The sequence below is a fragment of the Eleginops maclovinus genome, chromosome 15 (assembly GCF_036324505.1).
Source record: "Eleginops maclovinus isolate JMC-PN-2008 ecotype Puerto Natales chromosome 15, JC_Emac_rtc_rv5, whole genome shotgun sequence".
Taxonomy (NCBI): domain Eukaryota; kingdom Metazoa; phylum Chordata; class Actinopteri; order Perciformes; family Eleginopidae; genus Eleginops; species Eleginops maclovinus.
The window spans coordinates 3,793,290-3,806,469 of NC_086363.1; the positions used below are offsets into that span (position 1 = coordinate 3,793,290).

Below are 13,180 nucleotides of genomic sequence, written 5' to 3' on the forward strand. Positions count from 1 at the left end.
AGAGAGGCGAAAACGTCAAACAATGAGGCAATCCAATGACTGTGTGTGAAGCTTTAATTGATGTCAATGAAGCCACGATTCAGGGAGATGTGGATAAGAAGCAGTTAGTGAAAACAGGATGTATTACAAAAAATATCGGAGCATTCAAAAGGTTTTTAGAAAGACAAATGTCACACTTTTATGAGCTTTTCTACTGACCTAGCTCTAAAGTGAATTACATTTTGTATAATATTGTTTAGAGCCATACATACTGTCCATACTGTATATCATTAGGCTCTTTTTCTTCACTACTTATAATATACTACACTTTACACGGTGCTTCTTTTGCATCTTCTGGTTGGATGCTAACTGCATTCTGTTGTCTCAGTACCTATAATCTGTGCAATGACAATAAAGTTGAATGTAGTCTACTCTAAGAAGATGAATTGATGACCATTTTAAAACTGTAGGTTAAACTAAGATCTCAAAAGTCAAAACTCAGCATAGTTATGATAGAACAAAGCATTTAAGCTCTAAAGGGACAAAAGTCCAGCTGTGTTTTGTAGAACAGGCGTGTGTTGTACTGCTCTAATACAAAGTGTACACAGCAGAGAAAAAACTACAAGAGAAAAGCAAAGACATTCCATTTAGATCCTTACTTGAGGTCCATTGAAACCTTGATGACGTAATATCTTTTCCCTGCACGGTCTTATATTGATTGCTTAAGTGAACCTAAATAAATTTGTCTCAGCAGTTTGTTCCTCTACCCGGATCACAGCAGAGACAAAGTGCTGCAGAACAGCAGAGATTAGAATAGCATCGGTGTCATTTTACAGTGTATAAAAAAATGAATCTTTTTGTGCATGTCGCTCGCTGGTCGGGAGGCCTTTTTGCATAAAAAAAATATATGGTTTAAGATAGGACAGTTTACACAAGCCTTAACATCCTGGAGTTTCAAGCAGTGGGGGAATGTGTGGGAGAGAAACCCCCTCTAGAGGGAACTTTGGGATTTTAGCCTTTGCAAACCATTTTCTTACACCTGCAGTATAACACACCACAGGTAAGGAAAGGTCCCAAAAAGCAGTACAGAGCCTCTTTAAATATACCTGTACACATTCAGACATGGCCCTAAACTGAGCGGCTTCCACCTGTTGTACATTGTTCCTGTTTCTTATCAGCAGCACTTGCTTGTAAGAATGTAAGTTGTAAAGGAGAGCCTGTCAAGAAAAATGTAGTAATAACATCCCCTTTTTCTCGACTGTCTTTTCTGCTACATCACTTCAACCTGCCTCTGAACTCAGAGGGAGGTATTGTGTTTCCACTAATGTCTTCCTCTCCCTCTGATGGACCCAATGTTGCGGTGACAGCGGAGTGGTTGCTAAGGTGCAAAAAACTGCTTAGCAACTGTCTCCGACCGGGCGCCATGCTGACTAAACATTTGGATGTCACTTCCCTGACGATCAGCATAGCAACCAGTTAGAACGGTTAGAAAGGGGTAATGGGCCCTGAGTCTGTCACGACGCACACTTACACTTACGTTTACCAACAAATAACAACAATGCATTGGTACTCAATTATGTACTAAAGGGGAACCTTCAAAAAGATACCTGAAGTCTAGAAAATGTGGTAAACGGTAACTGTGTCTTATTATCTGACGGTAAATTGGACAGATACTTATCCATAATTAGTGTTTTTACTACAGTTAAAATCCCAGGATTTAGGAGAAAAATAAAAGAGGAGCGGCAGAAACATGTTCAATGTACTGCTGCGGATGGGTGCATAACAAAACGTATCCTCTTTCAAATCTATAGAAGTGTACACCATATTAAGAATATATTAACGGCTTTAACCTGCGTCCAACCATCATTTGGATATCTATGCTACCCTCTTATTATGATTAATATTAGCAGAATTATTATATTATTATTAGTAGTAGAAGCAGTAGTAGTAGTAGTAGTAGTATTAGAAGCAGTAGAAGCAGTAGTAGAAGTAGAAGCAGTAGTAGTATTAGTAGTAGTAGAAGCAGTAGAAGTAGTAGAAGCAGTAGTAGTATTAGAAAAGCAGTAGTAGTAGTAGTAGTAGTAGAAGCAGTAGAAGCAGTAGAAGTAGTAGAAGCAGTAGAAGCAGTAGAAGCAGTAGTAGTATTAGAAAAGCAGTAGTAGTATTAGAAGCAGTAGAAGCAGTAGAAGCAGTAGTAGTAGTAGAAGCAGTAGAAGCAGTAGAAGTAGTAGAAGTAGTAGAAGCAGTAGAAGTAGTAGAAGCAGTAGAAGTAGTAGAAGCAGTAGAAGTAGTAGAAGCAGTAGAAGCAGAAGAAGCAGTAGAAGCAGTAGTAGTATTAGAAGCAGTAGTAGTATTAGAAGCAGTAGAAGCAGTAGTAGAAGTAGAAGCAGTAGTAGTATTAGTAGTAGTAGAAGCAGTAGAAGTAGTAGAAGCAGTAGTAGTATTAGAAAAGCAGTAGTAGTATTAGCAGTAGTAGAAGCAGTAGAAGCAGTAGAAGTAGTAGAAGCAGTAGAAGCAGTAGAAGCAGTAGTAGTATTAGAAAAGCAGTAGTAGTATTAGAAGCAGTAGAAGCAGTAGAAGCAGTAGTAGTAGTAGAAGCAGTAGAAGCAGTAGAAGTAGTAGAAGTAGTAGAAGCAGTAGTAGTATTAGAAGCAGTAGTAGTAGTAGAAGTAGTAGAAGCAGTAGAAGCAGAAGAAGCAGTAGAAGTAGTAGAAGCAGTAGTAGTATTAGAAAAGCAGTAGTAGTAGTAGAAGCAGTAGTAGTATTAGTAGTAGTAGAAGCAGTAGAAGCAGTAGAAGCAGTAGAAGTAGTAGAAGCAGTAGTAGTATTAGAAAAGCAGTAGTAGTAGTAGAAGCAGTAGTAGTATTAGAAGCAGTAGAAGCAGTAGAAGTAGTAGAAGCAGTAGAAGCAGTAGAAGTAGTAGAAGCAGTAGAAGTAGTAGAAGCAGTAGTAGTATTAGAAAAGCAGTAGTAGTAGTAGAAGCAGTAGTAGTATTAGAAGCAGTAGAAGCAGTAGAAGTAGTAGAAGCAGTAGAAGCAGTAGAAGCAGTAGAAGTAGTAGAAGCAGTAGTAGTATTAGAAAAGCAGTAGTAGTAGTAGAAGCAGTAGTAGTATTAGAAGCAGTAGAAGCAGTAGAAGTAGTAGAAGCAGTAGAAGCAGTAGAAGCAGTAGAAGCAGTAGAAGTAGTAGAAGCAGTAGTAGTATTAGAAAAGCAGTAGTAGTAGTAAAAGCAGTAGAAGTAGTAGAAGCAGTAGAAGCAGTAGTAGTATTAGAAGCAGTAGAAGTAGTAGTAGTATTAGAAGCAGTAGTAGTATTAGAAGCAGTAGAAGTAGTAGTAGTATTAGAAGCAGTAGTAGTATTAGAAGCAGTAGTAGTATTAGAAGCAGTAGTATTATTAGAAGCAGTAGAAGCAGTAGTATTATTAGAAGCAGTAGTAGTATTAGAAGCAGTAGAAGCAGTAGAAGCAGTAGAAGCAGTAGAAGTAGTAGAAGCAGTAGAAGCAGTAGAAGCAGTAGTAGTATTAGAAGCAGTAGAAGCAGTAGTAGTATTAGAAGCAGTAGTAGTATTAGAAGCAGTAGAAGCAGTAGAAGCAGTAGAAGTAGTAGAAGCAGTAGAAGCAGTAGTAGTATTAGAAAAGCAGTAGTAGTATTAGAAGCAGTAGAAGCAGTAGAAGCAGTAGTAGTAGTAGAAGCAGTAGAAGCAGTAGAAGTAGTAGAAGTAGTAGAAGCAGTAGTAGTAGTAGAAGCAGTAGTAGTAGTAGAAGTAGTAGAAGCAGTAGAAGCAGAAGAAGCAGTAGAAGTAGTAGAAGCAGTAGTAGTATTAGAAAAGCAGTAGTAGTAGTAGAAGCAGTAGTAGTATTAGTAGTAGTAGAAGCAGTAGAAGCAGTAGAAGCAGTAGAAGTAGTAGAAGCAGTAGTAGTATTAGAAAAGCAGTAGTAGTAGTAGAAGCAGTAGTAGTATTAGAAGCAGTAGAAGCAGTAGAAGTAGTAGAAGCAGTAGAAGCAGTAGAAGTAGTAGAAGCAGTAGAAGTAGTAGAAGCAGTAGTAGTATTAGAAAAGCAGTAGTAGTAGTAGAAGCAGTAGTAGTATTAGAAGCAGTAGAAGCAGTAGAAGTAGTAGAAGCAGTAGAAGCAGTAGAAGCAGTAGAAGCAGTAGAAGTAGTAGAAGCAGTAGTAGTATTAGAAAAGCAGTAGTAGTAGTAGAAGCAGTAGTAGTATTAGAAGCAGTAGAAGCAGTAGAAGTAGTAGAAGCAGTAGAAGCAGTAGAAGCAGTAGAAGCAGTAGAAGTAGTAGAAGCAGTAGTAGTATTAGAAAAGCAGTAGTAGTAGTAAAAGCAGTAGAAGTAGTAGAAGCAGTAGAAGCAGTAGTAGTATTAGAAGCAGTAGAAGTAGTAGTAGTATTAGAAGCAGTAGTAGTATTAGAAGCAGTAGAAGTAGTAGTAGTATTAGAAGCAGTAGTAGTATTAGAAGCAGTAGTAGTATTAGAAGCAGTAGTATTATTAGAAGCAGTAGAAGCAGTAGTATTATTAGAAGCAGTAGTAGTATTAGAAGCAGTAGAAGCAGTAGAAGCAGTAGAAGCAGTAGAAGTAGTAGAAGCAGTAGAAGCAGTAGAAGCAGTAGTAGTATTAGAAGCAGTAGAAGCAGTAGTAGTATTAGAAGCAGTAGTAGTATTAGAAGCAGTAGAAGCAGTAGAAGCAGTAGAAGTAGTAGAAGCAGTAGAAGCAGTAGAAGCAGTAGAAGTAGTAGAAGCAGTAGAAGCAGTAGAAGCAGTAGAAGCAGTAGAAGCAGTAGAAGCAGTAGAAGCAGTAGAAGCAGTAGAAGCAGTAGTAGTATTAGAAGCAGTAGAAGCAGTAGTAGTATTAGAAGCAGTAGTAGTATTAGAAGCAGTAGAAGCAGTAGTAGTATTAGAAGCAGTAGAAGCAGTAGTAGTATTAGAAGCAGTAGAAGCAGTAGAAGCAGTAGAAGCAGTAGAAGCAGTAGAAGCAGTAGTAGTATTAGAAGCAGTAGAAGCAGTAGTAGTATTAGAAGCAGTAGTAGTATTAGAAGCAGTAGAAGCAGTAGAAGCAGTAGAAGCAGTAGAAGCAGTAGAAGCAGTAGTAGTATTAGAAGCAGTAGAAGCAGTAGTAGTATTAGAAGCAGTAGAAGCAGTAGAAGCAGTAGAAGCAGTAGAAGCAGTAGAAGTAGTAGTAGTATTAGAAGCAGTAGAAGTAGTAGTAGTATTAGAAGCAGTAGAAGTAGTAGTAGTATTAGAAGCAGTAGAAGCAGTAGAAGCAGTAGTAGTATTAGAAGCAGTAGAAGCAGTAGTAGTATTAGAAGCAGTAGAAGCAGTAGTAGTATTAGAAGCAGTAGAAGCAGTAGAAGCAGTAGAAGCAGTAGAAGTAGTAGTAGTATTAGAAGCAGTAGAAGTAGTAGTAGTATTAGAAGCAGTAGAAGCAGTAGAAGCAGTAGTAGTATTAGAAGCAGTAGAAGCAGTAGTAGTATTAGAAGCAGTAGAAGCAGTAGAAGCAGTAGAAGTATTAGAAGCAGTAGAAGTAGTAGTAGTATTAGAAGCAGTAGAAGCAGTAGAAGCAGTAGAAGTATTAGAAGCAGTAGAAGTAGTAGTAGTAGTAGAAGTAGTAGTAGTATTAGAAGCAGTAGAAGCAGTAGTAGTATTAGAAGCAGTAGAAGCAGTAGAAGCAGTAGAAGTATTAGAAGCAGTAGAAGCAGTAGAAGCAGTAGAAGTAGTAGTAGTAGTAGTGGTATCTCTATTATTATTTGTATTGTTGGTGTTGGCTGGATTTGATGACCAGAATGTGAAAAAATAAAAGCTAATTAAACGGAAATATTATTAAAAGGTAAAATATAAACCAACAGAATGATAAAACCACTAAAAACGAAATCCCTACAAGAACAAATGTCCAAAAACACCCGAGCACTGGCCAATCTGTCCGAACATCTTTGGTCTATTTCTGTCTCGGCAGGTTATTTCAGGCTGCTGCAGTTGCTAAGCAACCAGACTGCAAACCAGGCGAGCAGCAGACAGCTCGTCCTCTTTCTTTCCTCAACATCCTCTCCGTCTCACTCCTGTTTCCTGTGTCTCCCTACACCTTCGCTTTTCTGTTTTTCCCTTTGAATCCACCACTCAACTCATCAATAATGGATGAAGGTGTCAACAAAAACAAACACGACACTTCAAATTCTGCCTGCAGCCGTACGAATACACAACAATTAAACACATAGGGAGAACGGAAGATGTGCCCTGTACACATCTACCTGCATTTAATGCTCTGGTTCGATCAAATTCAAACCATTATGGACTGAAGGTTACACAACCATGGATCATTTGCATCATTCTCCCCAGGTTACTGTGATAATACCGTAGCTATGTAGAAAAAAAATACAACAACAACTACGGCTACTTGAGTTTCAGAGTTGGAATATACAACATCATACACTCTGGCTGTACCTTCCTTCCTGCAGCAGTCAGACTGTACAACCATCATGGGCCCAGTAGACCCCTGATATATATGTATACAGTTAATAACTGCAATATATACCTGGCTGCTAGACCTCAGGACGGTTTCTGAGGGCTATTTGTTGTGTCTTCTGTAAAATGGTGTAATTGTTGTATATATTGTTGTGTCTTGGTGTAACATTAAGCTGTCTTTGGCTCTTTTTTGCTGTAACAAATGAAAATGTCCCCTCTGTGGGACGAATAAAGGGATTCTGATTCTGTATGATGTTGTATATTCCAAAAATAATCATGCAGCTTTTACAGCCGCTAAACCTACACAAGTAACACTCAAAGATCATTCTGAAAGCACCTGCAGAAAGTCAAATGCATTGCTAACATCACTGCCAAGCAAACAGCATCTAAGTGCTCCTGTTTCCATGTATTTAAAACTGGAAACATGCAGACATTTGCTGCATCGGCTCTTTTCTATGCTAATTATCCTCCTTGCAAAAAAAGCAACTTTTTAAAGAGCAGCTCTTATAGCTGTACGCACTGACAGCAGGATGATTAGCATTTTCAGAGAGTTGTAGGTAACTTATGTCAGCTTAACATCCCTCACCATCATTCTTAATAATTAAATATAAGTGTAAATTATTTTAAATATCTAAAGTCTAAAGAGCCGCAACACATTGTGGGGCATTTGAATTCAGCAGGCTCACGTCTCAAGAGCAAAAAGTCTTGCTGATGTGGTAAACATCACGGCATGAAGACGGAACACTACTTACTCAATTTGATGTCATACCGCAGGTTCAAACACCCTCTGAATCTCTACATGTTTTGTTTTTTTACTGTTTGAGAGTTCAGTCACGGGAAACAAGAGGAATTCTTTAAGGGAAACTTTGTCCTTGTTGGCTCGTTGCCAGACGTGTGAATGTGGAAGTAAGGCGGCTCTTTGTATAGCAGCACCATAGAATCAACTTCAAACTTCTCACGCATTTACGAGGGCTGCCCTCGGCTCGGGGAAATGAAAGGGTCCATTTTTCACTCTGTGTATGTCAAACCGTGTATTGGTGTGTGTGTGTGTGTGTGTGTGTGTGTGTGTGTGTGTGTGCTCATTTGTGTGTTAAAGAAACCCTGCACTCGTCTCACCTGCATGTGGTCGCGTGAGTGTGTAGAATGCAGAAAATCCGGCAGTGAATGTAAATAAATAACTCTGAGTTTAACTATTACAGACACACAAAGACACATTGTTCCTTGCCAAATTCTGTGTGTGTGTTGGCTAAAAAAGGCTCTCAACTGCCAGCTAAAGTAGTAGTGGAGGTAATGATAGCTGTAGCAAATGTGCTAGAGGTTGTAATAATATATGTGGTTTTAAAATAGCTGTAGTAGCAATATAATATACGAGAAGGGGCAACAACAACAACAGTAATAGAAGTAATGGTAGTGACAGCAGAAAACGCTGACATAGTAGGCCCTAATATGCTTGACCAATCAGACCAGAGCCAACCAGCTAACCAATCAGAGCAGACTGGGCTCTGGTTTCAGACAGAGGGTGAAAAGAGGTGCTGCAGCACAGGCAGTATGAGAAACATAAAGAGCTTTCTGAACATTAAAGCAGGGAGACATGTCACATGAACTTCAGTGAAGTATTTCCACTATATATTTATTTCCACTTCTATGTACAACCCTATGCACAAAGGGAAATGCTGTATATTTAATGCCAAACTCTTTGATGGATAATGTGACAGAATAACAACTTCATTATGAGCCACAATCTGAATTACTCATCAGTATATTAACTTCTCTGTTAATCTCAGTTTCAGAATATTTGTTGGGCTTTTTTCCTTGAATGCTTTTACTTTGGATACTTGCTGGAACATTTTATAGGGTTTCGAGAGTGAAAATGAGGAAATGATTCGTGTTTATGAGTTTAATTTTAATAGCTCATCATTTTAAAACTAACAGATTTCAAAAATAAATTGTGAATTTTGCGCTAAAACCTTTTAACGAGATCAATTCTTGAACCTGCAGTCATAAAGACATTTTAAAATCCTTTTTAATTATAATTTTGTTTAAGGTTGACTGGTATTTTCTCTACATTTTCATATTGAGAAACTAGATATAGCGTTCCCAATACAAACAATAGATGTTTGCATTATATGAGGTGGATGTATGGTACTTACAGTAATACATATTCACGCCCCTAACTTAATTCCTACATGCATTTATTTTAATGAGTGTTTCATATCCATTTATCGGTTGACTTCTTTGACTGCTTTAATGTAAATAGATGCCATTAGTGTGGCACCATCCTGACTCCATACATCACTCAAGTAAATAACCTTGTCCATTAGTCGTAAAAGTACTTGTGCTGGCAGCATTAATTGTATAGCTGTAGTGATACATTACTTCACTCTGTACATGAATAATAAACTCTCTCTTACCACATCGTTGTTGGTGTCGTTCTCTGGGGTCTCCGGCGGTTCGGCGGCTGCTGGACTGTTGGACGGCATGGCTGTGAGAGGATCGGTGAAACCACGTTTGGAAAGTAGAAAATGGAGCAAATCAAAACATGGGAGGGTCCTGAAGAAGCACCAGGTACAGCTTCATTCAATCTGCCCGTCTTTCTATCTGTTGGACGATCACTTGTGCTCTCAGTCGTCCCCCTTTCCTAAAAAATAAAACACACAGCTTGTAAGAAGTGGATCTACTGTAAGAGGAAATGTGTCAAGTTTAAGTAAAAAGCCTTGAGGATAAGGCTGTCAAGGACTCTATGAAATGTACTTGATTGATGGACCCCTGCACATGCAGAGCAGAAAATATTCAATTTCATGGGTTAACACACATTTATGCACACACTCGTACGCCCAGGTGTCCTCAAAGGAATCTGCAGGAATCAGGGCGGCTTTCAACACGGCTGTCACGAGTGTTTGATGGATGTGGCCGGATAAAACTGTCCCGTGTCATTAGAGAAAATGGCTGCGGGTAGTAAACATTCTAAAATCGAATTCATTTTTCTCAAACAGGACGAGGTTCACCTCTTAATTACTTTATAAACAGGGGGAAATCACATTGAAGCTGTTTTTTTAATCTTCTTTTGGGACATTTAAATCACGCTGGGACAGATTTGTTTTGGGGCTAAATGATTGCCCATTCTTTCTCGTTGAGGGTTGCAACCACTAATACCAAATATATGTCCGTGTTTTAATTGATTATTTATCATTTATCCATCTTATCTTTGTTTTCCTTGTTAGTTTTTTCAGCAGATATTGGAAACAGACAGGTAACACAGTGAGAAATTGATGTAATGCGTGTAACAGGTCCCTAGCTTAACAGGTAGACAAATGCATATATATTTGCTTGAAATGTGTTGGGTTTGATGGCCAAGGTACATTAAAACAGGTGGGTTCTCAGTGTGCAACAGAAGATGGGTAGACTTTCTGCTGATTGAGCCTTTTAACAACCTAAAACATTGCCTACACTTTTGTTCTCGCTCCATCGTAATCAGCTAAGTGATTTGTTCATAAACAAAAGGAGTTTCAAATGCTGTGTTTGCTTGTGCCTCAAAAGAAAAGTTGGATCTCAGCAGTGATTTGGATGTGAGCACAGTGTGAGTGCAGCCAATAAGTCTGGCTTTCCTCATCATGTATTGTACAGCATGTCACTCCCCACGCTGTGGCCTTACATCACCTACTGTTAACACAACAGGCAGCCGGCCAGGGTTACCAGCGGAAAGACATACAGGGGTGGAAACTTTGCAGAAAAGGGTGTACAGTATCCACCCTACACCCTCCAGGAAAGCCAATTCCTATAAGTTCTGCGTATTTAGGTCACCCAGATACCTCTCACTCCTATAGTGAGTCCAAACACACAGATTTAAATTGATTCAGTCTTCATGCAGCAGTGGTTTAAATTAGACCATAGAGAAAGGCCCAAGCAGAAGCCTGTGCTGGTGGGAGGGGAAATGATTGCGCAGAGAAAAAGCTGTAGAGGTGAATCAAAGTAATGAAAGTGAGGCAGTGACGAGACAAGGAAGGAGATGGTTTGTTTTCAAAATAAAAGCATCAAATCGTTCATTTTATTTATTTCATGTCCTATTTCATTGATTTAAATAACTAGTTATCAGGTTTTTTTCCATTATGCTTTTACTTTATGCTGCTGTAGAAAGTGAATATTGCTTGAGACTAAAGGAGAAGAATGTGTTTATTATAATACGACTCATATTCAGGTTTTTACTACAAACTCTTCCTTTCAAATTTCTTCAAGCTTTCCTTTCCAAAAAGATCAGATAGTGTAGCATGATGACCAGGATTTTGTATCCGGATGTATCCGACACATCTTTCCCTTGGAAAATGTGTACCTGACTCCAACAACTAAGTCTCTTAAATGTTTGTATTATTTGGCAAGTCATGGTTTATTCCTTTGTGTATTTTTTCTGTAGTTTTTATCCCCCCAGCACATTTCAAAATGTTCTCCACAAATACTGAATCCTTCACTTGTGTATTTATTTATTTGTTGTTGGTATAAAAATGGTGAAACTTAAGAGTGAACATATTGGGATAAGCATAAACAATACCCATCCTGTGTTAGGTTTTGTTGAATGTGTATACTCTGCAGGAGTCCCTAAAATCTACAGACGAAATTCAGAGGACATGGACTAAAATACACTTTAAAAAGTTGATCACAACAAATAATGACAATAGGAGAGAGAGAGAGAGTTGAAGGGTAACTATTTGGTGAACATTTACGGTTTAAGCTTTACTTTTTCTCTTCAGTGACAGTAAATCGAACACCTTATGGTTTGGACTTGTAGTAAAAGGAATCAAGAATACTGTCCGACATGTTAAAATAGCATTATCGATTAAAATAATGTTTAGCTTCAGGGCTAAAAAATTGAAACTTGTAGGATATTTATAAATCAAATCTTGAATACCTATTTGATCAAACTGCTTAAATCTTTTGAATACACTATCTGCAAACAGATGTGTGTACCGCAGTGTAGACCGAGACTTTTATTTTGAAAGTCTACGCAGGAAGTGTCATAGTTTTCCTGCAACCTTGACGTAGTCCAGCTTTATGGCAATTAATATTGGGAGCGACCTCACGCGGCCTTTACCGGACGACCTCTCAGAACCGGCGGATAATCCCGGTGGGGTGGCAGCTGGTGAGGGACACGTGTCTGAGTGTGTATCGACGGTAAACGTTACTGGGTCAGGTAGAAAACACACGCGGGGGCGCGTCTCAGACCGAATGCACTCGTTAACCTCAGGCGCGTGCCCACCAGTCCGCGGAGGCGACGGTTGCGCGCGCTGATGTGTCTGTCTGCATCTGGTGTGAGAGGAGGACCGCGCGCTCCGGTTTAACGTTACCTGCCGGTGCCTGGAGGCGGGGTGCACGGTGTACCGGACAGACACACACTCGTTGTATAACGGTTGTCCGGTGCCGTGATTTTCCTCACACCGTATATAAAAAAACTCACCAAGTTCACTCGTGCACGAAACGTCTTCACGCGCACATCATCTGCTAAAACGGAACCAACGATCTGGCTCCAGAACGCGCGAGCGATGACTTTAGGACATGACTGATTAACTTGACGAGCCAAAATGTAATGTTTATATTTACCGTGTCGTCCGTCCGTTAGGCACGCGGACCCTGACGGTCGTCGCTCTCTCTCTCCTCTCGTTCTCTCTCGATCTCTCTCGCTCACTCTCTCTCTCTCTCTCTCCCTCCTCGCGCTCTACCGGGTCTTCTCTCCCCGTTGCTGCTCGCGCTCCCCGCCTGCTCTCTCTCTCTCTCCAACCGGCCTGCTCTCTCTCACGAGCCGCAGAGGCTGCCGCACCGGAGAGTTTCCGCGAGGTCCTAAAGTCTACATCTGCGAATCAGCACACACACGCACGTGCACGTACATGCATGTGAAGACAGGTGGATCAGAAGTCCAACAAGATACTTAATATTTTTAAAAAACATTTAAATCAACCTTTAAAGGAGTCGTCTTTCAGTATAGCAAACATTCACTTTGTCTCAAGTACACTGATGTTACCTTGTTACCGGTTTTCTGTTTGAGCAGTATGGTAAAGAGAGATATTTTCGTCGTTTCCGAAATAAAATGCAGAATTTGTTTTCTTGATAATAACAAAATAGTTGGTAACCACTATGTTAGAGAGAGTTTGGACTACAAACGAAGTTAAAACCATTTTATTAATAAAGTGTTTTCTGTAAATTGCCTGTCCACACCTGCCCATGAGTGCAACACGCTTACCCACTTTCTTGTTTGGTGGGTTTCTTTCTAACTCCCCTGGTCATGTTCCTCAACAGGTGAAGTTGCGACACGTTGAAACCTGCTCTCCTTTAACTGCACAGAAATATAGGAAAAGCAGTAAATGAAGTATAAGCAGATAAGAGGGGTCTTGAGTGAGCGGGTCATGATCTTTGGAAAAAAGACATTGCTGTTATTTTTAGCGCCAAGCACCACAGGCCGAGGGTCATAGATCCGTATATCGTAGCTGATATCTCTAAAACTGTGCTCATTGCATGTGTATGTTATATAAGTGTAAAGACATCACACTTTATAATGGTATCAAACAGAAAAGCAGCAAATCCATGAATTAAACAAGAGATTATTTAGATGTTTTTTCCTTCAAAAAGGACGTGTCGTTTCTTATTAAAACTGACTGTGAACTACTGTCAATGAGATAGAATTGACTTTAATTACATTATGAATTGTTGATTTTTTGCTCCAGAGCAGAAGGTTACACTCAGTTTGACCTCTGAGA

At 39.5% G+C, this 13,180-nt stretch overlaps 1 protein-coding gene across 5 annotated transcripts in view; it reads right to left on the minus strand.

Annotated features, from left to right (window-relative positions):
- The window catches only part of dnmt3aa (DNA (cytosine-5-)-methyltransferase 3 alpha a), a 44,042-nt gene extending 31,835 nt beyond the window's left edge, over positions 1-12,207 (minus strand). For all 5 annotated transcript variants that reach the window (XM_063901865.1, XM_063901864.1, XM_063901861.1 and 2 more), the window contains exons 1-2: positions 12,030-12,207; positions 8,852-9,078 (exon numbers count right to left, since the gene is read on the minus strand). In XM_063901865.1, the coding sequence (XP_063757935.1) occupies positions 8,852-8,920 (69 nt within the window). In that variant the 5' untranslated portion in view covers positions 8,921-9,078; positions 12,030-12,207. The remainder of the gene's footprint in view (positions 1-8,851; positions 9,079-12,029) is intronic.
- Between the last annotated feature and the right edge of the window lie 973 nt (positions 12,208-13,180).